The 26,213-nt window shown below is 35.3% G+C and overlaps 1 protein-coding gene across 4 annotated transcripts in view; it reads left to right on the top strand.

Annotated features, from left to right (window-relative positions):
* LOC126972384 (uncharacterized) overlaps nucleotides 1–26,213 on the top strand; it is a 39,022-nt gene that overhangs the window by 8,205 nt on the left and 4,604 nt on the right. Inside the window, exons 2-17 of one of the 4 annotated variants that reach the window (XM_050819087.1) lie at nucleotides 1,612–1,771; nucleotides 2,813–2,957; nucleotides 6,010–6,179; nucleotides 7,361–7,500; nucleotides 9,776–9,920; nucleotides 10,316–10,480; nucleotides 11,126–11,253; nucleotides 11,798–11,874; nucleotides 13,456–13,540; nucleotides 14,638–14,700; nucleotides 15,771–15,841; nucleotides 16,834–16,884; nucleotides 18,060–18,129; nucleotides 18,939–19,068; nucleotides 21,789–22,001; nucleotides 24,541–24,664. In XM_050819087.1, the coding sequence (XP_050675044.1) occupies nucleotides 1,612–1,771; nucleotides 2,813–2,957; nucleotides 6,010–6,179; nucleotides 7,361–7,500; nucleotides 9,776–9,920; nucleotides 10,316–10,480; nucleotides 11,126–11,253; nucleotides 11,798–11,874; nucleotides 13,456–13,540; nucleotides 14,638–14,700; nucleotides 15,771–15,841; nucleotides 16,834–16,884; nucleotides 18,060–18,129; nucleotides 18,939–19,068; nucleotides 21,789–22,001; nucleotides 24,541–24,664 (1,937 nt within the window). Of the gene's footprint in view, nucleotides 1–1,611; nucleotides 1,772–2,048; nucleotides 2,215–2,812; nucleotides 2,958–6,009; nucleotides 6,180–7,360; nucleotides 7,501–9,775; nucleotides 9,921–10,315; nucleotides 10,481–11,125; nucleotides 11,254–11,797; nucleotides 11,875–13,455; nucleotides 13,541–14,637; nucleotides 14,701–15,770; nucleotides 15,842–16,833; nucleotides 16,885–18,059; nucleotides 18,130–18,938; nucleotides 19,069–21,788; nucleotides 22,002–24,540; nucleotides 24,665–26,213 lie in introns of those variants that run through there. The other 3 variants (XM_050819088.1, XM_050819089.1, XM_050819090.1) reach the window with 3 other exon arrangements.

Raw genomic sequence — 26,213 nt, 5'->3', positions numbered from 1 at the left:
TCTACCCCCAAATATTGAAATATTTATAGAGAGAAAATTATTAAGGATCCCTTGTTATTTAAAAATTATATTATTTCAATTAATATAATATCTAAAGTAATGAGCATATATAGGCACTGCTGTGCCCCCAAAAAGTCGAGCAAAAAGACGGGAGGCACTGTCGTACCATCCTTTTCTCGAAACAGTTCAGGTCATTTTCGAGCCCCCTATGTCTTCATTGTGGATAAAATTCGAAGACTGAATTTGCAGTAAGCAACAGATATTATAATATAAACACGCTATATTTTAAATTTCATTCAATTTGAGAATATTAAGCTTAAGACTTATAACTAGTGAATGTTTCTTTACTTTATCACTCAATGACTGATTGACCGACCATTAAAACTCTAAGGCACTTCTAGCAGGCATAGAAGCTTGAATGGGTAACTTATATATTTATTTAAAACATAAAAGATTTTTAATAACATATGGTCGTAAAGACTAAATAAATTGACCGACTTGGTATTATATGGGTCTCACAACTTTTTAAGGTACTAATTACTAATTTGCAAATCTTGGTTTCGAAAGTTATGTTTTTGATAGCTATAATATTCCTATAAAAGGAGTTTTCTTAAAAATATGCAACACTGATATTAAAAAAAAATTGCGCAGCGTTCTTCGAGCCTTAGCATATGACGACTGTTATCAATTATTGAAAATAACAAGAAAATAGATTCTATTGCGTTCACGTCACTATTCAACTAGTAAATAAACGAAAGGTAGTAAAGTTAATGATTATTTTATAACTTTAATCTATTAGCAAGAGCATTATATTGTATAGTCTTTCAATATAACCTTCTTATTTACGGAAAATGTATGCTTTATGTAGATAGCTGAGCACTACGACACACAGATTTATAGACATTTTTCACAAAACATCTTAACTATTGTAATCAAAACAAAAATGTCATCAGTTCTATCAAAATAACAGAAAAATAATAATATTATGAAAGAAGGTGGAAAAACGCTACAATTTATAATCATGAAGATATTTCTTTGAAAGCAGAATATTTTCTATCTCTAATGAGGCATATGATTTGTGAATATCGTAAAAAAGAAACAACACGATTTCATGAAGTTTATGTGCCAATTTTGTAAACTTACTAGTAAAATAACCGTTTCTAATATTTAAAACCTAAGAAAACCAATAATATTATAGTATTAAAAGAGGTTGATATGTCCTTAGCGCGCCGAAAATCAATCGCCTAAATGGAGTCAATTGGTTCCTTTGGTCGTAGTCGCTCTCTCGATATGAAAACGGTATGCACGCGTTTGTTGTTGACAGAATTGCTTACAATTTGATATAAGTACACCATTAAAATGCCGTCTTGTGTTATGGAAAGATGCAGTAATTACGAAAGCAAAAAGAAATCATAGATTTACATACCATAGTTAAGAAATCATGAATTATAACATTTTATTTGATTTAATTAATTCTCTAACAAAATAAAAATGACGCCATGACATCGCCGATCGCCGCCAAGCCGAGTCAAGCCGATCTATACCGATAATGTTGATCTAGATTCTAGAAATATCCATCTGAATATTTACGTATTAATATTCATCTCACAGATGGCCCCGAATAGTGAACACAATGAATCCATTTCGGGCAGTGCGGCAGCACTAGCTATTATTCGTGAAGAGCAAATATCCCCCGTGCAGTCACAGATGATCAAAGCACAGAGCCCAGGCAGTGGTACAAATAAATCGGCTAGCATCTGTCCATGTAAAGGTAAGTGACAAATATTAACCAGCCCACCAACAGAAAACAAATATTTATAAATAAATAAAAACAAATATTGCCGAGAGGTTGATCAGCTGTTATAGAGGGAACATCGATGTTTCCACGAGAATCTTTCCGAGCTGGACCTGGTTGATGAACAGTCATCGCAAAGGATGAATGAAGCAACGGCACTACAATAATTGCCCTTGTCACCTTGAGACAAAAGATGTATAAATCTCATTTGCCCAGTAATTTCACTATCTTCGGCACCCTTCAGACCGAAACACAGTACTAATGCTAACACATTGATTCACGGCAGAAATAGGCACCGTTGTGATATATATAATTGACGACAATATCTGTTACTTTGGTTTTAGCTGTTGCCAAGAATCTAACTATGGGGGCACTCGGGGCAGCAAAACTATGACACCAGGTCTAATGTGACCACTGACGTAAATAGCATCCCATATCTAACTTAAAAAATGGAAATTTTGCAGCGTATCTAGTGTATTTTGTATATATTTGATGCAGGGGCGTGCATTCCATATATGCAATTAGGCAGTGCCTACCTTGTTTAGAACCTAAATAATTATAGTACAAGTGTTGAATTTTTTTATTTTAATTTTGTTTCCAATACCTACATTTCTAACTATTATATTATTATGTAGGTACTTGTACCATGACACAAACTAAAATAGATATTAGGTTGAACAAAAACCAAATGTCTCAAATGGAAACTATATGCGAAACACAAACAACTTCAATATTTAGACCCCAAAACACAGCGCTTTCGTTCGGAAGCGCATCTACGAGTAGTTAGATCTACAGTCACTCGCACTGTACTCCTACTTTGCCAGAAAACCAATGCTCGCCCCTGATTTGTTGCAGTGGTTTTTGCAACAGTAACAAAATACATTTGAACGTACACGTTTAGTTTGTCAACGGTTATTTCTTCTTGAACACGTAGTTTAGAGGGAGGGGACATTTTAAACGCTTTTCCATAACATAATCAAATAAGCTCTATTTTAGAAGTATTTCTTTTCAATTCAGGCGCATGGTCTGAAAGGGAAAAGGAAGTAACGAAATTAGCCGAACAACAGCTAAAAGAAAAAGAAGACCAATTGAAGATAGAGTTTCAAGAACGATTGGAGACGGAGCTGAAATTATTGAGAGAAAGATTCGATTTGGTTCTACGGTAAGTTTTTTTATTTAGGTCTCTATTACAGACTAATTAAATTAAAACGTGAACTGACTATGTATTCCACTATAAGTTTGCATGCCTTATGGGTTAGGATAAGAGCAGCTGTTAATTATAAGCCAACAACATCTTATTGTTACCTTATCTCGCAAATAAAGTAAATTTGATTTGATTTGATTAATTTATTTGGTAAGAGTATGACAGAGATTCTTACTTAATATGACTCTTTTAGCGCACTCGCTATGGTTTTGCTAATTTTAGCCCGTTTTCCAGAAAGTGCCATCGTAGCTAATCTGTGATCAAATGTTTCAACCAAATAGGATGTAAATACTACGTATTAAGAGGCCTGCCTAAGTAAAAATTGAAATTTAATTTAGTATGTATCGTGTAGTGATTTGACATAAGTTTGAAATAGTTGTATGTATGGCGATTGGCGACGAAGTATAATCCGGCTAAGTTTGAAAGCGAACAGTTGCTTAAAACGTAGTTATTATTCTATTCTATTCTATTCTTCCTACTGTGGCTTTTGTGGAAGTAGTTATTATTATTGTTATTTAAGTTATTTTGGCTATCTCCGTTTTTGACAAGATTAAAGCCATCATCTGTCAATGTATCAATGACTGCACATTTCAGAAAATCGTGTGAATTGCTTTTTTCTTAGAGTTTCGGTAGGCTCTGGTTTTAACTATTTTGTCAATATCTTTACAGTCAAAGAATATAATATAATGTATATGGGGCAACGCTGCTGATATTAATACAATATTTGTGCTGCAGAAGAGGGTTTTTCGCGCTAGTAACCTAGGTCCTAAAGAATCACAGAGAGCAAAATTCAAAGAAATTAACATCTTGACTGTTGCTTCTCAATATATTCTTGATAATGTATGTTCATAGGCACATAAGTGAATTTGCCAGAAACTGTCATAACCATAATGTTAACACCAGGAACAGACATAAACTGATGATGCCTACTAGTCGGCTAAGTCGAGTTAGTAAGTCTTTTGTGGGGCGATGTATATGTTTTTACAACAAGATCCCAGAAAATGTTCAAATCAAAAGTATTACGTTATTCAAAAGAATTGTTAAAAAACGTTTGTGTGGTAAAGGTTACTCTAACATAAATGACTTTCTTAATGATACCACAGATTGGGAATGGAGTGACCGCCCCCAGGCTATTAAATAATAAGTTTAATTGTACAATATTACTTTGTAAACACATTTATTCGATGAAAAAAAAAGCCCGCTGAGTTTGATGCGCCCATTATTCTCAGGTCTGAGGCATTCATTTTGGAATGGGTGGTAGTTTTTTGACTTTCAATAAGTGATGGCACATCCTATTTTGAATAAAAATATTTGAATTTGAATTTGTGCATAAAAAAAGCAAGAAGTTTTCATTCAAAAAATAAAATCGGATAGATTTTGTGCGAAGAGAAATAAATGAGTCCGTACGTACTTAGTATTGAATTCTCAAAATTATTATGAATGTTTTTTTTTTCACTACAATGAGGCAATCAGTAAAATATCAAAAATTTAAAAATAATTTGTAACCAAGGGGCCTCCACTCCTTTGATCCCCGAGGGCCCCGAGGCTTCGGTTAGTTAGGTTAGTTATCATGTCAGGTAGGCTATAACATGGTTCGTCAATCTCACTGGATGGCATTGCTTGCGGCGGCTACATGTGCCGGGTCGTCTCCTTTCGTCAAATATGTGCGAGGGGAACGATGGCTGGTCCATGCGTCAACTAGTGAAGTTGTTATATATATTACAGCTTTAGTAAAATACTCTATTAGATTGAAAAGAGTGGCCGATGAGTTTCTTATATGTTCTTCTCACGAGCTCAACATTTTACGAACATAATAATATGGTACACTCAGTAATTTCAAAGAAATATTTGTAGTAATGATTCAAAAGCGCTAATTGAATTTTATTTGACTTTGACTTTGACTTACGAAAACAATAAGCTAAAAATGTCTCCCGGCGCGAGAGAGAGAGTCCATCAAGCGCCATGTCGTGCAGGGCACCAGAGGGCGAGGAAGGACGCCCATGCGATGGACCGACCAAATTAAGTCTGCTGTAGGCGGTCCATTGAACGAGTGTACCACGCTGTCAGCCAGCAGGGAAAAGTGACGAATGCTCGTGAAACGAATCACATCTGCCCCAAAAGACGTGATGACTACGACCGTTCTGCCAAGAGTGTCACGAACAAGAAGAAGAAGTCTGACAGAAATCATATTCTTCCTATTCAGTTTCCAAAATTTCGTTACGATAATTGGAGGAGGAATTTGCCGAGAATGAAACCCTGATTTTTGAGATTTTAACTTACGATTTTTACGCTAGTCAACAAGTTCTAAAACGTTTAAATTCTTCATTAAACTCCTAAAGACATTTATACTCGTACCGGAAGACGTAGTTTAGGTAGTCCCCCCACAAGTTGGACCGGCAATCTGGTCAAGATAGCCGGAATTAGTATGGACGATCGGCAGCACAGGACCGATCGTCATGATGATTTTTCCGGCTGAAATGATAATGATGTTGAAAGCTCCTAAAATATGTATAAGCGATGGCTCATTCGATTCAGAATGACGTCTAGAAAAATGTATCGAAAGTATGTATTATTAGCACGTAAATAATTGCATTTAGTTTTTCGCTAATAAAAAGAAATATCCTTAAAGAGGGTATTTCCAAAAAAAAGTTTCGACTAATAAAGATATATCTTTGATTATTTATTTAGTCGAAACGTTTTATTGGAAATGATTTTCTCTCAAAAAAAAACTTCAAAATAAGCTTAGGACTCTTTGTATACTACCCGGTACAAGCTAAATTGTATTAGGTTCTATGAATGTTTTCATTTTATGGGGGAAACAGAGAGTAAGTTCGTAATTCAAAGTTTATTAATTAAACATTTGTAACAACTGGACATACTGAACATCTCATGGTTCTATTTTCATTTCATCTTGAATAAAGTGACATTCCCCCGACGGGACTTGAACATCCACGTATACTCTTATCATTTATCAACCATCGAGCTTCTAAAAAACAAATTTTTTCTGCAGCAATGAACAGATCCGAAGCGCGTACATGTCGAGAGAGGCGCACAGAGAGAGAAAGGAGAAGATATCAGCATTGCAGACCCAACTTGAGTGTAAGAACATCGCAGCATTGATGTACGTTCTGTGTTCGGAACGCAGGAAGAGCAAGTTGCATATACTGAGGATACGTGAAGGTATACAAGTATTCTTATTAATCGAATACGAATCGATACGATCGAACAATCGTACGGTTCACCTTCATGAGGATACATTAATGGCCTGTAGCCATTTTTCCATACGTTCTCGGATCTTTTCTTCTTGGTCTTGATCCTAGATTTTTTTTTTCAAATAAGATGAATATCATATTTATCTGTGTCTCTCACCTTTGCTTTTTTTATATTTTGTTTAGGTAAGTGCTAGAATACTTCATTTTAAAAGTTCTCTCTCTCCGCAAGACTGTGGTGAGTTTTTCTTCCGTGTAAAAATAATAAAGCAGAAAATTTGGTATTTCGTTTCATTTTTAGTAATACATTTATTTTTAAAGATTGATCGTTATCAGCAACAGAGTCAATTGGTCCAATAATACAGGATGTATTTTTTTTTTTGAAAAATCATTCGGGTCGATTTCCGTTAAAGGTTGAAAAAAAAATACTAAATATGGAATTATTGGTTTTTGTACATCGAGGGCATGACTCCTTTTCTGACTTTTCTCTAAGTCTCGTAGTTTCCGACTTGGCCATCATCGCCCTTCTCAAAACACCATCCTGTAGAATGTAGATCTTTTTATATCAGATAGTGCAAACGGGTAAGCGGCTCATCTGATGGTAAGAAATACCAACGTACATTAACCACCCAATCCAGAGTTCTCGAAGATGCATTGCCAGCCGTTGATGTGACAGTATGCTTTTAGCTTGATGTGAGAACTTCAAGCCAAGTCGTATCAAGGCAAAAAGTTCCTCGCTAATCTCGTGGTGGAAAAGGAGGATTCCCAGATATCAACGTGGTGCGGGCGACCATTTACATACAAATTCAAGATTCCATTTTTTAATACATCTACCGCATATATATTACTATATGCGGTAGATGTATTAAAAAATGGAATCTTGAATTTGGCACGGTAAAGGATAAATTCCAAGAATTGTTTAATATTACAATGTTGTTGGAGGAAAATGTATGGCACAGAAAATGTATACACAGCGTATATTTAATAAACTGTCTTGTACCTATCTACAACCGAACTTCTTACCCGTTGATTCCGCTTTTCAGCTTTAGAGAACTTCCAAAAGGCCGGCTTCGCTCTTGTGATTATTCTTCCTATGCCTTCTGAGACATAACAGTCCCTTTACTCTTAACTTAAACAGAATATATTTACCAGAATACGATAAATACATTGATGGATTGCACCAAATTCTGAGTGAGAGTCAAGATTTAATACTGGACCTGTCCCGAGGATACAAGACTGCTGCCAGAGTGGATCACGAATGGAAAAAGAAAATGAACCAGATTATAAAAGAGGTATGACCTGGCATGACCGGGAACTTTTCCTTATAACCCTAACATAATCTCGAACCCACACTTTGATTATAAATCATGTACAAATTTTCGAAAAGTGGACAACTAAAATGTCAGTCAGTCAGGCATACTTGACTTAGGCATAAGATTGTCAGGAGACCTATCAAAGGTTATTAAGATGACTTTCATACATAGTACAATCCTTCCGACATGTTATAATTTCTACTGTTACTGTTTTTAATCTTCCTTCGATGTTTCCAGTTAATATTATATTATGGGAACCTCCTAAAGTATATAATTCCTCCAGTTCTGAAAGAGGATATTTACAACAAAGATTCCTACCATCAGTTGACCCTCAAGATCTTTGTCCTCGTGATATATAAAAATATTTAAATTGAAAGGAATCCAAACGTCATTGCTAATCGTAAAAATTCCGGTTTTGGCCATTGGCTATCTTAATCGAGGACTATACGCGTAGATTTCATTGGCATGTAAAGAGACAAAAAAGCCAAAGTTGTTAAGCAAAGTTAAAAAATATTAGAAAAGGAAGTAAGGCACAAAAGATGAAAAAGGATGCTAAAACAATAAAGGATGGTGATGATTCAGACAGCAAAGATTGCTTCTGTATAGTTCACATGAAATCCTTTTCAAACAGCAGGTCAAAATATGATAAAACTGGTACAGTGCCTAGATTGTCAGCTAGATATGAGCTCACGCTCACGTAGACTGCAATAATAACGAAATAATCTGCGTGGCATATCGTAGAATTATCATTTATTATTGTGTAATTTTCTATAAATAAATTTATTTTATTTTTGGAGAAATTTATATTTAAGTATATTGAAACATTTCAAATCTTATCACTATGTTTACAATACTATGATTATATAAAATTAAAACTATCTTAACGGGGATACTGGTAGATTGAATTTCCTTGAAATGTTTTTATTCTATTATCATTATTGTGATAATAATGTAAATGTAGAAGGCTTATAAACCAATTTGTTGAATACAAAAATTACATTATTTTTACTTACAATGTTACAAACATCCCTTTTCACTGTTAAAACCATTCAGGGGTAGGGATGGTTGGAACATCTTCCACTTCTAATATCAGTTTTTTATCGTTTTTCTCAAAATTTGTACTACAAATGTGCATGCAAACATACGAAAAATTTAAAAATTGTTACGTCCTCCTCTGATCTCCCCTACTTAACTCATCGCAAGTATAAGTTTATAGTTATTATGAATTTAACTGAATAAATACAGTAAAATCAGTTTTAAAGAATTTACTTAAAAATTAACTAGCTGACCCGGCGAACATTGTATCGCCTCAAAGGCGATAAATGAGCAGACTTAGGATTCTATTTATTTAAATTTTTTATTAAGGTTATAAATATAAATAAATAAAGAAAATCAAGTATTCTAATTATTCTTTATTGGCAATGTATTTTGTTACTTGGGTTACACTCTTCAGTGAAGCAGCTTGTGATAGACGACATTTCTCGTTTTATTATCAGGCGCAAGCTGAAATAAAAAAAACGCAGATGGTCTTCCGACCCGTGGAAAAAAACATGGATTTTATAGATTCAGACCACAAACTTTCAAGGATTGGCATTGTGAGTTGTAAATGGTCATGGCGAATGCAATACAGGTCATAAATTGAAGTCGTTTAAACGGCATATCGGTTGGATTGGTCGGAATGAGAAGTTCCTCTTCACCGTTGAATTTTCGTTTCAATATCGTCCCGTAAATCACAGTGCGATCCATTGCACAGTTTTAAAGTGAAACTTTTATTACATCGTCTCAAACTTTTTCGTCTGTGTGTTGCATGTCGCGGGACGGTCGGGCGGCGTCTATAGTTCGCAGCAGCTGACCCTGTAGTGTACAGACTATTACTCATTTGTACCAGTGCTTCACGCTATTTTGTTAATTTTTATTATTTCCCATTATCATTCCAATTATAATGGGAAATAATAAAAACAAATATATTTCCAAGTATAAAATTAAGATTGATAAACCGATTTTTATACCCTTAATGGAATATTATTCCAAAAATTTTAAGTTAAATGTCTATAATGTGAAAAAAATTTTCACTTTGACCGTGGTTTCATAAAACCACACGAATCTTTTTTTGTTTTTGTAAATGATGATGTAAAAGATGATTTAAAAATAGTATATTATTCAACTTTTGCCTTTATTTGAGAGAAAAAAATGACGCAATAAACCTACCAAGGCACTTTTCGAGATTGCAGTGAATTAATTTTATTAAACCCAGTTCCAGAACTACGTGTACCACTATGCTGGGGGCACCCCCGATACGAACCAGTACTTCTTCGATATTCCTCAGCTGATGACCACAAAGGAACCAATAAAAGATGATCCTAAAGAGGACCCTTGTGATGAAGATGTTGTTGTAGAAGGTATATCATAGACTGTACCAGTAGAACTAACTGATTGTGCGTATAGAATTATTTACAATTTGTGTAATTATATAAACATTAAACAATAATATTATTAAAAGTAATAAATAAAATTTCTTTTTTTCGTACCAAAATCAAATTCTTTAAGAGCAAAAGACAGATAACATCTAAACAATAATGTGAAAATCATATTGATATCCAAAATTAAGTTATACCAAAAGTGTTGGATGACGCGAGACTCGAAACTGACGTTTTCCATCCGAGCGATTTTACCAACTGAGCCAACCGTCTGAGTGACGCATTGAACGTAAATCCCGCTATCTGTCTCTATCCTCCTCAACTCTTAGTTAGTGGCTCCATCTACTTTACAGTTGATAACCTCCTCAACCCCACAGAAACACAACTTGAACCTCCGAAGGAATGGTGGGAGTTAATAGAAAGAGATAGTCGACCCTTTATAGTAATGGGCGACATGGCTGAATTCAAACCACCACAGCGAAGAGATGTATTGAAGGTTGTCAAAGCATCTAAAACTGCGCCAAAAAAATGGAAAAAATACGGTAACGTGCTCCTATTTGAACTTTAAGGTGAAACAGAATGACGTTCTATACACATGTAAAGACATATCATTCGTAGTCTAATATTTGAACAGCAGTGTGCTTAAACACAATGTAATCCCACTTTTCTCCTTAGTCGTGTGTCAACTTTATCTGTCCGAATCATTCTGAAATGAATAAATGTTTTACATTGCTGCTTATTGATCAACAATATTTTTAACAATTAGAGTAAATGCAGGAATGTAAAGATATAACATTCGAAGCTTATTATGGTGTAATTTGTGGCGCATTTGTCTATATCTATAAAACGTTATTAGTAACGTGACTAAACGTTGATAAGGTACACGACACACGTAGAGTTTCGTACTATCCTACAATATAATAACACTATGTACTCTTTGTATAAGTTCTTTTTTATTTTTTGCCTAGCAAGTTTAGCTTTGTCTGTGCCAGGCGTATAATACAAAAATACTCACTCTTGTCTTAGTAATTAATTGAATTAAAATCAGAATATATATTAAATCGATCAGCAAGTATACAAAATAATACCAAGATACGTAAAGTAAAATTTTAGGTCCTGTACATTACCTTTTTGTCAACATAATATCTATTTACCTGAGATAATATAACACGTCTTATATATTCCAGCTTTCAACAATGTGTACATCAATTCACAATGTCCAAATCTTAAGAACATTAAAGATGACTATGAAAAGAATTTACCTCAACAAGAGAAGTGGTGTAAGCACGAGCTACCTGAAGAAACTCCGAGACACGTAAGTCTATAGATAAAAGATGACGTAGACGTAATATATTAGGGGTTTATGAAAAACCGAATAAGTAGGAGTTGAACTCACGTGAAGAGGGTCTCGTACGATAAATATTATCAAATGTTTTTATTTTTTTTCAGAATAAGTAATGCTTAATTTTATTAAAAACAATTTTGAACAACCTTAATTTGGGAGTTGAACGAAAACTTCTATAAAAATAAACGATAATAATAATACTATGAAAATAAAATAAAAACATAAATTGTATCATACAAACAAAAATTTTATGAGATTTTTTATATTAAAGTAAATTGATTAGTATGTTAACGAAGGAATTGATATAAAAGATATATCAGTCGTACAAAAATTTATGTGCCCTACAGGGTCTATAATGTCAGTACTACTTACCACGTACCATATAATACCATTGTAGAGTATTGACTCTATTGAGATATATTGAGATATCGATTAATTGGGTTTTCTTATGTACCCAAACTTCGCTCAGTCATCACCAGTAAATAAATATAAGTAATTGTTCCGTTTCTTGCAGTCGGACACCAGTCGGCGCCTGACTAGAGCCAGCGATAATTTAAGGGCCATTGATATGGGATCCATACTGAAAATGATGTGCGTATGCGGTAATTTCATAGGAATAGAAATAGAAATATATTTATTTACCATAGGGAGTGACAATAACATAACATATTTATTTGAACAACACGTGGTAAACGTCATTAAGCTGCATCAGTTCGGAAAGGGGCTTTGACATAAGGAAGAACTGCTAAGAATCTCCCAGCCTATATATTAAATTATATAACAACTTCACCTACATAATATAATATAATGCAATTTAGGGTGGCCTGCGCAGAACCAGACAAGAACAATTCATTATCTTCTATACTATTACGATACGAATACAATTTTAACTTTACAAATTCCATCCAAACTTTCCTTCGTAAACACGCGAAAACAAAATGCTTACCTACACGACAATTATTATCAAGCCAAAAAAATAAACTTAAAAACGCCAAATTATAATAACAATAATCGTTGCTAGAATTAGATTAATTAATTAGATTGTATAAAAATACGCAATTATTTTCATACTTTTTAGTGTATTATATCTATTGTTTTGGAATAGTGCTTTTAGAGTCAGTTGGTTTTTTTTTTAATTTTTTGTCATTATATCTGCACTTGTAAATAGAGAGCCGTTTTTTCCTTTGGTTACCAGTATAACTTCGCCGTCGTAAACTACTGAACCGATAGGAATAATACTTATGCCATAAGATGCAGCGAGTTTCGGAGAAGGTTTCATAAAAGTAACTGTTCACCAATCCTTCAATATGAGGCCCCATTGTAATTTGGAATCTAGAGTAATGCCAAGAAATTCAGCATATTCCACCAGTTTTAGCAGCTCTCCATTTAACAAAATACTTGCATCTTCATTTTTGGCATTTGGTACACAAAATTTATATTTTTTGCTCTGGCTATTTAACATTATTTTATTAGCGCTAAGCCAGTACACAATATCAGATAGAATATCGTTTACTTCGTCATCCATAACTTGGTTTCTTTTCACATTGGATATCAGTGAAGTATCACGCACTAACAATAGTACCTTGCGTTTTTTTTCTATAAGGTAAGGAAGATCATTTATATAGATAAGGAAGAGGAACGGACCAAGAATAGACCCTTGTGGTACACCCATACTGAGAGGAGTCCCGGGAGATCTCCTGCCATTCACGTCAACCTTCTGAATTCTATTGTATAAATAGTAAATAAACATAAAATTGATGCCCATATCATACATAATTTTCACTACAGACTAAAGACTTAAAAATCTCCAGGAAAGCCTACGTTCCCTACGTATTTATTACAAAGCCTACGTCTATTTGTTTTTTTTTTTTATAAATATTTGGTTTTGTAGCACTTAAATGTATGGGTCTATTAGTCCCCCCCTTCATTTGCCCAACTATTAAAGGAGATATCCTCTATTTTAGAGCTATGCAATTCGTGGATAATACACCGAAGTATTAGTATTGCCTTGCTATAATCAAAGCCGTTGTTAGTTAAATAATTTAATTGTCAAACCATAATATTTTAAGTTAATTAATTTGGAAATCAAAATTAGATAAGCTGTAGGATCTACTCAAAATGATAAATTAGAACAAAAGTTCCATAAAATAAAAACAATGTCGATCCTTTCAGCACATCCAGTGGCCGTAACACAGGAGGAAGGGCAACGCTTCTAGGAGCTCGTGACTCCATGGAGATAGTATCTACTACGAGACTGGTGAGACATATTATTATTATTCTAGAGGATAATGCGGAGTTTGGTAGAACCGTACTAACAGTATGGAATTAGCTGTTGCCATCCCAAAACAATTTTCTGGCATAGAAATTACATGAATTCTGTATTATTTTTTAGGAAGACATAAATATTTTTTAATTTATTTTATTCCTGGAATCTGATTAACTGACTAAAATGGTTACAATTACAATAGTTCATTATAATAATAATAATAATAAAGCCATTTTATTCCGCACAAAAAAACAATTACCATTTAAAAAAACCAATAATCTTAAGCTTAGCGTATAAACTGTATAATGTGTCTTAGTTCGGCGTGCGGATTGGCAAAGGCCTTTAACGATTTCCACTCTATTCTGTTTTGGGCAACTCTTCTCCAGTTAGGTACTGCTGTCAATTTTATTTCATCTTCCCAGCTTGTGTGCTGTGCTGTCTTCCTCTTTTTCTTTTGCCATCTCTTGGGTACTAATCTGTAAGTCTTTTGCTCCATTTCACCACTTTATCTTTCATCATGTGCCATGAGCACTGTAATAGTACATTAAGTTAATAGTAAAATATTTACAATTATATTTCCAGCAATCATATCCTGTTCCGCTTCTTGACCAAGAATATTAATAAACAACTAGAGATGCAGCAATATACTTATATAATAGATACAGTAGTAGAAGCTTATTATCGTGTAATTTGTGGCATGTTCCATATTTCGGCTTTGTTTTTATACGACGTGACTTGTCTATTTCTATAGAACGTCATTGAATACAAGTCATATATAACGGCTTAAAGAGGCACAAAGGCCGCCACCAAAGATTTCCACGACGATCGGTCCTGTGCTGCCCTCATCCAACATATTCCGGTGATCTTGACCAAATCGTCGGTTCATCTTGTGGGGGGCCTACCAACTCAGCGTTCCGGTACGAGGTCGCTATTTGAGGACTTTACTGTCCCAACGGTCTTCTGACCGTCGATCTCCTCATTTCTGATTCGACCTCGTAGGGATACTCGGAGCAAATCCATACATATCGTTGTTATAAATTAATTTAAGATTTATAGTCACACACTAACCCTCAATTAATTTTATACAGCGAGAAAAGAAAAAAAGTTCTCAAGATCCTGGAAAAGTGGTTCTGAATGTCGGAAATAAATTTGTAAGTAAATATCCGCATATGCACAAGTAAATTTTACTCAAAGTTAAAAAAATATGGAATCAGAGTACAAAAGCATTTTGGTTAAAAGATGTTAAATGATACGATTAACGATTCCTACGATGGCGCTGTTCATAGGAAAGAGGCGAAGCTGAGGGTGTCAATACAGAGTATAGTAGAGAGAATAGAGTAATTTAACCTTCACTCTATCTGAACACGTCCAAAGAATACAAAGTACAAATCATTACAATTATAGCAAAATTATTGCAAATATCTATTTATAAATTGAATGCACTTTTGACACCCTAGAAGAAATAAAAGATTAAGGGCTTTCACTTACCTTAATTAATGAACTACATGGCCACATTATATCTGGACGTCGTTGGAACGTGAAGGGTGACCCTTTACCCCTACCCGTACACCTTTCACTCCCTCTCGCTCGTCCTGTTGCGTCAGTACGGTTTGCATTTTAATTAGCGTTACCTGTCGTGATATTTTCGTGCTATTACTGCTTTTTTTTTGAAGTTTCTATTGTTACGTTATGACTTTTGTTGATTCTTTCCTTGATTTTTAATAATTATAATAATAATATTCATCACCAACAAAAAACAGCACCTTTACGTCAATCTATAATAGTGACAAGATAAATCTTTTTTATTCATTCCTATTAATTATATCCTAGTGATACTTGTTTTGTACACCGTAACAAAGCGACGATGTGACGTCATCGACGTCAGGTGCAGAGATGATGTAACCGGTTAGTAAATTGTTCCTAACGAGTATCGTTTTCAGTTAAAATATGCAAAAGCCAAAATAAATCAAATAAAGAATACATTAAAATACAACTTTTCAACACAGCTGTCATATCAATACTAATGTACCCAAGAAGGTGGAGTGTAGGTAAATTAACAATGCAAGATGATGATTATGTAGGTTGATGCTGCAGGATAATTCAAGCGTGTATTTGAAAGCGGGAGACAATTATTGATGTCGGTGTGAACTGTTCTACGTTATGAAACATAATATTTTTAAGTAAAATTATGCCTCACTCGTTAAATATTAAACACTTTCAGGAGGCAATTTGCAACGAGATGGCTGAAGAAGTACTTGCAGAAGAAATTGAGGAAAGAGTACAGATTACTAAGTAAGTACCCTTATTAAGCCTGATGCCAGTCTATAACCTCGTCTCTCACGTAGCTACTCGCAACTCTTCATAGCTATGAACCATAATTGCGAGCTGTTACATACCGATCCTCAGTTCCATAATACGCTACTAGTCCCAAATTAGTCTTGGTTTTCTACGCAATACGCTTTTTGCATGCATTTCGCCTTCGGAGAAGAAAGTGTTACGTTCTCGAATACAAGGCGGCAATTAAGGTTTCATTGGGATTAACGTAAACTCCTATTTCCGCGCTAAGACTCTCTTTTGGACTAATGTGCGTGATGAATTGTGGATATTTCAGCCAGTTAGGGTCCTCCCAGAAGTTTCCAGCCATAGCCACTCATTTTAGCATATCGTTACAGCTTTCTTTTCAGCATGAAACATAAAGTATTGTTTTGTATTACTTATTATCGCTAAACAAATGTTTATTCTGGGAACAGTGGCCTACTATTGTCTCTGTCATTATTTTGAAGCTTGGCTCAGAAGACGTTAACTGTTTTGATTGTTTGCATCCCTTTACAATTATTGTATGGGGTCCAAGAAAATTTGATTTACATATATGATTCTTGTTTTTTTAAGGATACAATAAACTGGGAATGGAGAGAACCCCCTCGAGCTATTTATTTATATTTTTTTTGTATGATACTACATAATGTATCGTAACTAATTTAAGTAAAAATAGCCCGCTGTTTTCAGTTTCTTGCTCCCGTTCTTTTCAGGTCTAAGGCACACTATTTCGAATGGGTGGTAGTTTTGGACGTTCGATAAGTGATTTTAAGTCCTATTTTGAATACAAATATTTGAATTTCAATTGGATTGTAGTTCTACCCGCATGGCAGAGGCTTTCGTGGCACAAAGCGTGAAAGCACCCAATAGGATAGTGTTATGGGGTCATAGTGTGTATGCTTTGCATTCATGATTTTTTATAACGAGTTTGTGTCACATAAAACTCCATGATTATTATATTTCAACAGAAGGCGAAGCACAAATGACGAGGGATCAATTAACTCCCAATGGGCTTGGACGTAAGTGGAAACATCATGTTAAATAAACAATGGGATTTTTATTTTTAAGTGATTTTACCAACTTCATCACCCACATATAATTGTTTGGTTATATTTAATTACTTCATGTATTGCTTTGCCGAGTTATATTACCGTAAATAAAAATTTGGCAACGTCATTCGCAAGGCGGTTTGAGTTAATAAATGAATTTCTCGAGCCCAGGGATCTATGACAAAATTCTTTTCACATTGATACATTCCATCTTGTGTGTGAAAATATTAGAGTACACCTGATGTTCAGTGATCACCCCTGCCCACATTCTCTTCCAACACCACAGGAATCACATGTTTTTATGGAAGAGTTGAGAGAGAGAGAGAGAAAAACATGAGTCTTCTTGGGGTTTAATTGGACATTTTACCCAATACCGTGTCTTCATCAAGATAGAACTCGATAGAAGACACAAATCTCTTTTATGGCCCGTGTATACGACATCTCCAGAACTGTCGTCCAACATATCATTGATATGCAGAAGAAACATTAGCAGACAGAGCAAACATTAGCAGCAATTTTTCCATTAAAATGTTCTCGATTGTTTTCTCAATATTTAAGTTTAAGTGATCTTATTTGAAAAATACCTTTTTTTTTGTTTGTAAATTGGTAAGCTTCTTCTTTATGAAGCGCTTAGTGACTAACTTCATAATAAAACGGCTTTATCATTGGAAATATTTGCATGTCTGTCAAGACAAAACATGTGCCTGTAACAACTTTACTTGTGAATGTTTCTGGCAGATAAAATACTTCGACTTTGATAAAATACTTCGCCAATTGTAAATACATTGGTTACAAGTGTATCGTTTGGACGACAATATTACAAAAAAACACTTTTTAATTAATTAAAACCCGTGTAATTGTAACTATGTTTTACATTAGTTTTTGCGTGTAAGTTACAAATTTATTATAATTTTAGTTAAACCGACGTTACGTGACCTTTTCAGGGCACGTTTTCAGGGAGACTGAAATGTAAAAACACAGTTACAATAACACGCGTTTTAATTAATTAAAACGTGATTTACACTTGCGTTAACCAAAGAAAATACTACTACAATATTAGATTAAAATTGCCTTCGCTTCAAATTGGTATTTTTGTGAAGGATCGCCCAGCTGGTTTTTAAATAGATCAATACATTTTAATACAGGAGTCCACGTAATGATAGTCTACAGATCACGCAAGAACATCCTCCACAAGATCGAATCAACTATGAAAAGGTAAAAACATAGACAATTCGAGAAATATAAGAGTATATCATCAAATCAAATTAAAATATTTTGTATACAAATATTTAAATTTGATTTTTTTTTAATGAAAATAAGGGATGAGTAATGCCCTGTCCTTTACAATGCAGTGCCGCTCAGGATTATTGGTACTCAGGACATAAACCCCAAAAATTCTGAGTGGCACTACAACTGCGCTCGTCACCTTGAGACATAAGATGTCAGTCTCATTTGCCCAAAAATTTCACTAGCTACGGCGCGCTTTAGACCGAAACAAAACCGATTTGTATTTGAATTAGAAAAGTAGTCCGCAGGGCATTTGCCGCTCTTAATATAGCAGCTATTTTAGAGCCAAATGGTCATATTATGACCCGCCGCTATGTGTCTTACGCCTACTGCCTTGGGCACAGAGAAGGGCGTTGGTGTGGACGCGACTTGCGTCGACACTGGCTCTTTCTCATATCCAAGTTACGTCAGTTGATGCTGGGGCTGCTGCTTCGACTGCCGAAGACAGCAACCTACGCAAATATGTCTGAGTTCATCTTTGTGCCGATTGATGTCGAGAAAATTGACCCGCGGGCCCAGAGGCACGGGCAATGTACAAGTACTATCTAAACACCTCAATAGAACTACTGGAAACCCATCCGCTGAGAGCTATTTCGGTCAACGGATCAGCTTAGTTATCCAACGCGAAAATGCTGCCAGTATTTTTTGTATTTTCAGTACACTTCCCCGTAATAATAGTTTTATTAAATATAATCATAGTATAGTTATGAGCATTGTAAGCTGATGTTCTTATCCAGGTTTGTCCGATGGAACAATGTCAGCGGATGGACGTGGACTCATTTATCAGAACGCTGCCCTCATATATGAAGGCCAGTCCTTTCGCTCACTACGAGCAGAGCTTTGAAGAGTACGAGACATGCACTCCAGGTATTCTTACGCCGATGTTTATATTTCTTCTTGCTGTCAATCTATTGGTCAGTGATCATTGCTTCAAATCTCTCTAGCAAGGAGTTCATATCATATTGGAAATGACATACTGATGAGCAACAAGACTGAAAACGAATGAGTTTTACGGTTTGGGCAGTTTTGCTTGTTTAGAGTTTGCCGAATGCCGGCAAAAAAAAATCATACTTTTTCTTTAAAAGGCATAAGAGGTATTTATATTCTCAAAATTAATATCATCATTCATCACGTATTCGTTTTTGCGAAGTTCATTAACACACTGTTTCTTGAAGAAGTCAGTAGTAAGTGATCACAAAAGTAACAAGTCTCGAGAATTATTGAGAAACTTATATTTGATACAATTAGGCTAGGACTATCGCAGGTTTTGTATATATCTGTCTCCAAGCAAACTCACAAAAAAATAGAACTTAATTCATGTAAGTAACAGAAATTATATGTACTTATATGAAGAGAAAAATAGAGATATGGTTAATAATTTAACGCCTGCCAGAAAACGATAGCAATTAATTCCAGATGTGTTTACGACGTCATGTTTGTAGGAAACTATATTTCATTTTTATAAGTTTTTAATTAGCTTCTCGCTCTTTTCTAGCATAATATTTAAAGGTAATTTTTTCACAATTCTGCACTGATTTCTGCGGAAAAAAGATAAGATATTATTTGCTGAAATCCCCCTCTCCCCACGTGATATTGGGTTCAGCTGACCCCCTACAGGCCCCACATAATTAATGGATGCAAAAACAAATCAAATAAAACTCAATTTATTCATGTATAGGTCAAGGAATGACACTAATTAATGTCAAAAATTTTCTTTTCTTTTTACATTTACCACCACTTTGGAAAAGGTTGAGCTTTAATGAGAAGAAGTGGTAAGAAACTCATTGCCGCTCTTGTAAATCAACATTTACAGCTTCATTGTTTATCAAATAATTTCAATAGCAATATAATATTATGTAAACTGCCTAGTTTGATTCCCGTTGATTGCCCTTTGGGTTTGAAACCCTAATAATATAAAGGGAGAAACGTTAATACACGGGGCACACAAAAAGTTTTGCACTTCTAGCTAATCGGAACTTTTTGAATTTCGAATGTTATATTTTTTGGAACGTTGCCACCTTTTTAATAATAAAAAACACATTTAGCGGGAAATCATTTGTCAGTCGTTTTTATCACACATCAAAGTTCTACGTTCGCAACGAAAATGGAATTAAGTCGAAAATATTTTAGAGCGATGATTTTTTATGATTTTAAAAGTTCTCTCTCTCCGCAAGCCTATGCCGCTCGTCTGCAAAATGCTTTTGAGAGAGAAGCACCTTGCTTGAGCACCGTGTGGCGATGGTTTGATGAATTTGAGGGAGGTCGGGTTACTTTACATGCCGAATTTCGTGAAGGGCGGCCTTCAACTGCAGTCAACGAAAATAATGTGGCTACTGTTATTGAGACAAATCGAGGACTATTGGGGATTGGTATGAGCCAAATTCAGAAAATTTTACACGAAGAATTGAAAGTTCGGAAACTTTGTTGTCGTTGGATCCCTCATGAACTGACAGCGGAGCAGAAGCGGGCTCGCGTGGAATGGTACCCACAGATGACATTCTAATGCTGTTTATGACATTGCCACAGGAGACAAAACTTGGATTTATTGTTTCGAACCCGAAAAAAAAGCAGCAATCTTGGGAATGGGTGCTTGAAAATGAGAACAGGCCAACAAAAGTGAGGTAAAAAAAGGATCTCATTTTTTTCTCAGCTACGGGTCCCATCTGCACAATTCCACTTGAAGATCAAAAAAGTGTTAATGCCGATTGGTATTGTACCATTTGTTTACTCAGGGTGTTAAAAAAAGTTCACGAAAGACGACCAAACAGCCGCGTTCTCCTACATCATGACAACGCTTCTTCACACACGGCCAACAAAACATTTTTACCTTCCGAAAAAGTACAACTCGTCACCCATCCTGCACATAGCCCTGACCTAGCACCCTGTGATTTCTGTATTTTCCCCAAAATCAAAGATTTGATGAGATGTTTCACTTTTACCTATTCCAAAGAGACAGTGATAGCGTTCAATCAGCACGTAGAAAACATGCCTTCAGATCTGTGGTCCTCCTGTTTTAAAAAATGGTTCGATGGCATCAAAATGTTTAAAATGTAAAGAAGAGTATTGAAAAGCAATATATATACATAATATTTTGGTTACAACATGTTGTTTTTTTAAGTTACGCAAATCTTTTAGTGTGTCCTACGTATAAGCTAAATAAATTTCAGTCGCGTTACAAGGTTTGATAAATATTGAAATATTTACTAAAGCTTGTTTAGAGTTTGCCGAATGCCGGCAAAAATAAATCATACTTTTTCTTTAAAAGGCATAAGAGGTATTTATATTCTCAAAATTGATTCCTTTAGAATTATTTTTGATGTCGCTTCGGAAACAAATGGCGCTCTGAGAGAGAAGAAACGGCGCGAGAAACTCTCCAAGACTCTCATTTTTTTAATAAAATGTACAAAATTGTACTGCCATTGTTAAAAATTGTTAAAATAATCATAATCTAGCCCCAGGCTGTTCGATCACTTACATATTCAGCTGTGGAGTTATTTACATCTTTCATATTAAATTATTTCTTGTTTTAGCATCCAAATGAATAGTTTACCATTTATAACAATTAAAATTAAATCACCAATTTGTAGAACAACTGGAAATATTGAAGCAGAGAATCGAAGACAAGAAACACAAGGAGAGAGTAGACTTCCACCTACCCGAGCCAGAGCCTATTGAAGAATGGGCAGATGACTTTGCTGAAGGTGTGGGGGTCCAGACATCTGCTACGTCGGTGTATCCTCCCCCATGCACGTGCTCGGTGAAGGGGAGCTCTTCCGGAGAGGGTATGGGGGTGTTTAACCGTGAGTTTTTTTTAAATCTAAATAACTAACTTACAAATTTATTTGTACCTATATGTATAATTAATCCCAGAAGGCACAGGATGCCGGCCACATTATTTGTACCACGATGGCACTTTAAAGTGCCAACACGATCTGTGCGTATTCCATGTCTATTTTCGATCAATTCTTCAAATAATAATGTATCGCATAATAACCCGATTATGAGAATTTGCAGAGAATTTAATGCTGTGTGCTGATTTTGATATATTCTTTACAAATATAAACTTGTTTAAGAATACTCTTTATAGAACTTGCTAGTTTACGTAAAATAATTTAATGTTTACTTAAATTTCGTCATAATGTCTGTTGTGTCCACTTTTTATGTTTTACTGTATTTGGTGAATGATGTGTACAATTTTAATTGGATCTCAGGATCATAAAAATATGCTGTAATTGTTATTAGATGATAGTTTTATCTTGTTATCTGTTATTGTACCTACTTGTAAATAAATAAATAAACAAATAAATGGCGCCTATTTCTGCCGTGAAGCAGTAATGTAAGTATTGTGTTTCGGTCTGAAGGGCACCGTAGCTAGTGATATTACTGGGCAAATGAGGCTTAACATCTTATGTCTTAAGGTGACGAGCGCATGTGCGCTAAGCATTTTTGGGTTTCTCAAGAATCCTGTGCGACATTGCATTGTAATGGGCAGGGCGTATCAATTATCGTCAGCTGCGCTTCCTGCTCGTCTCGTCCCTTACTGTCATAATAGTGAGGAATATCACTTTATCAATAACAAATTGTTTGGACTTAAGAGAGTGACATCTCAAGTTAACTTCCTAATATGCAAATATTGGAGTTGAGTATGTTATCAAATGTAAAGTAGATGCTGTAGATGGAGTCACAGCCTGAGAGTTGAACAAGATATACCAAGGTTTACGATCCATGCGTCACTCGAAAGGTTGGCTCAGTTGGTAAGAGCGCTCGGACAGAACCCGAGAGGTCGCGGGTTCGAGTCCCGCATCGTTACTAAATTTAATATGTATTACCTTATTGTGGGTCCTCCACAACATTAATACACATAATATATCTGTTTCACGTGATTCTTGGTTGCAAAAGACTGGGTGTCTATCGGCCGTTCAGAATATAATATCTACAGATAGAGATAAATTACTACCTTTTACTGTCAGTAATTAACTGTCAATAATCTGAAACTGTCCCAATATACCCGATAAGTCATTCTTATTGCCTTATAATGCAATTTCCATACAAACTTTATATCGTTGGTAAGCTATACGTCGTCCCATTAGACAGCGTGCACGGATAAGGTGAGTTACCGTCGATAAGTTTATTGGAACTGAAAAGTCAACTATAGTTAAGATTTTTATCTCAAGTAAGAGATAGACTGAATATTTGGATCGGCCGTATGAGAGCGAGACTAAGCTACACTAGGAATAAATTAGTCTCTATTATAATAATTTCTCTCATCTCTGGATTGGGCATAGAGCGTATAGACAACCTGACCGCCCGATAGCACGTGTCATATTTTGATATAAAGGAGCAATTTCTAAGCGTGGCTGACTGTTTACGACTTTTCAGTTAAAATCGGTTACAGTCACAATAGATTCGCGTTCCTTATCTATCTTGCTGTATCTCCGTTGTTCTTCTCTCTTGCATGCTTTCTTTGTCTGTACGCTAGCAGTCATTCGAAAATTTATGAAACCTGAGAAGAACGGGCGCAAAAAACTAAGCGGTTTTTTTTTTAAATAAATTTTTGTCAGAATATAATTTCATACAATAATTTTTTTATATATAGCCTCAGGACGGCCGCTCAATGCCCAATCTGATTAAGAAAGTCATTTATGTTATAGTAACCTTTACCACATGTATGTATCTATGCTTATACATATCTAGTATTAAATAAAATAATAGAGTGCCACGGACGAGTAAAAAACGAAGGACTCCGTGTCACCTTACATAACAGTGTAGCACCAAAACAAGCCGGTAAACGAGGAAATACAGAGCTCCACGCACACACTTACACTAATATAAGCCGATCGGCCGCCATTAAGAGATTTGCCATCGTCTGACAGATCAGTTTGCGTCACAATAAAATATTTAAAAATGCCGTCGTGCGTTTTGAAAAAGTGTAAAAACGATACTATAAAAGTATGATTATTTAAGGCTAGGCAAACTGGCTTGAATATCCGTTGTTTATTTATGTACGCCGGCCGCTTTGAAAAACACATAAAACTGCTGCCGCCATTTTCGCCATGCTTTCGCGTGTTGCGCCGGCCCTCCTAGTCTTAATTCCAGTGGTTGGCTTGCATGTTCCATTATTGCTGATTACACATAATATATGTATATATATACACAACTCAAACTCAATAAATTTAACTTCACTAGCGAACTTCCCCTTTTCTGTATATTAACATTAATTACTGTCCACCGCAGTCACCATGCCTAGTTGTTAGTAGTTACTTATGCCTAGTTGGGGTTCATTCTCTAGGAGATATCAAAAACACACTTCTAAAGTAAAGGGTTATCTGAACATTGCAGTGGCAGACCTGGTACCTGTCAAATTAAAACTGGAGAAGATTACTGAAGAATGCTTCCATCAAGACAATATTGAATTTGATCGGTTTGACGTTATCGGACAAGATATCGAAGAAAAACCAATTATGTAAGTAATCTGTACTACTTACATATACTATGTGTTTTGAGATTGAGATGGGAAAGTTGAAAGAAAAAAACACAAAATCTTGGTGCTGAGTAGAGATGTCGCTTCATTGTGCGTCTTCTACCGCATTTATCACGGGGAGTGTTCATGCAAAAAGAAAAACTTCAATCCATCTTTATAAACATATATTTTGCTGCCTTAATAAATGAACAAATGAAAGATTTACATTAATTTAGTGAGACGTGCGCTCACGCCGACTACCTCGGCTTCGGTCTGGCGATGCCCACCCCTCCCCTTACGCTGCTACTAATCGTGCCTCTGAGGCGTCAAGAGTGCTCCGAAGACCTGTTTCACCTGGTTCCTACCGCCGAATTCCACCATCGCACGACACGCTACGACAAATTAGGATATCAAAGCTGTGGAATGAGCTTCCTTGTGCAATGTTTCCGGGACGATACGACATTAGTACCTTCCTTAAAGGCCGGCAACGGAATGTGAGCGGCGTTGATCACTTAACACTAGGTGACCCGTACACTCGTTTGTCCTCCTTTTTCCTCAAAAAAAATATGAAGCCAAATATAATATAAACGCATATAACGAGAATTTATTTATTATAAACAAATTACCTAATATGTACAATAACATAATTCTTGTACAAGCCAAAAACTCATAACACACATCAACACGATAAAGCTCGCCAGTGGGAGGCACCTTTTCCACAGGAAGCCGGCTAGATTATGGGTATCACAACGGCACCTATTTCTGCCGTGAAGCAGTAATGTAATAACATTACTGTGTTTCGGTCTGAAGGGCGCCGTAGTTAGTGAAAAATTACTGGGCAAATGAGACTCAACATCTTATGTCTCAAGTTGACGAGCGCAATTGTAGTACCGCTCAGAATTTTTGGGTTTTTTCAAGAATCCTGAGCGGCACTGCATTGTAATGAGTAGAGCGTATCAATTACCATCAGCTGAACGTCCTGCTCGTTTCGTCCCTTAATTTCATTTAAAAAAAAGCAGGGATAGTTTTATGCCCCCCGGATATTTATCACCTTATTTCAATCTAGCCCAAGGGATGATAGGGCGTGCCGCTCGTAAATTAGTTAAGAATAAACCCGCAAAATACTAAAGGGACTGGCCACCATTTTTGTGACTTTATGTGCAGGCAAACACTTCATGGTCGGTTTACAATACTGATAAAACCTTACATAATTTATACGTCTAGATAGAGTCAAACTACGTCTAATCTTGCGATTTGTATAAAACTTGTGTTAGGAAATAGGATGCGTGAATTGCTAAAAAAGGTATTAGTTCTAAAGTCATTTTTTTCACATCTGCTATAGTCTTTCTAAACGTATAGATCATCTAAGACTAAAACGCATATGATGTGAATTTATTCATTTTTATTTTTTATCACGTTTTGTTATCAATATTAAATATTATGGTATCAGCTCAGATCTTGAGATATGTCAATTATTTAGCCTGAGAAGCCTGGGACTAGATTGTGATTATTTTATAGCGATAGAAATGACTGTACAATATTGTATATTTTT

Source organism: Leptidea sinapis, chromosome 26 (genome assembly GCF_905404315.1).
Source record: "Leptidea sinapis chromosome 26, ilLepSina1.1, whole genome shotgun sequence".
Lineage (NCBI taxonomy): Eukaryota > Metazoa > Arthropoda > Insecta > Lepidoptera > Pieridae > Leptidea > Leptidea sinapis.
Note: the sequence above shows the minus strand (reverse complement) of the source record. Positions and strands in the feature narration are given on the sequence as shown.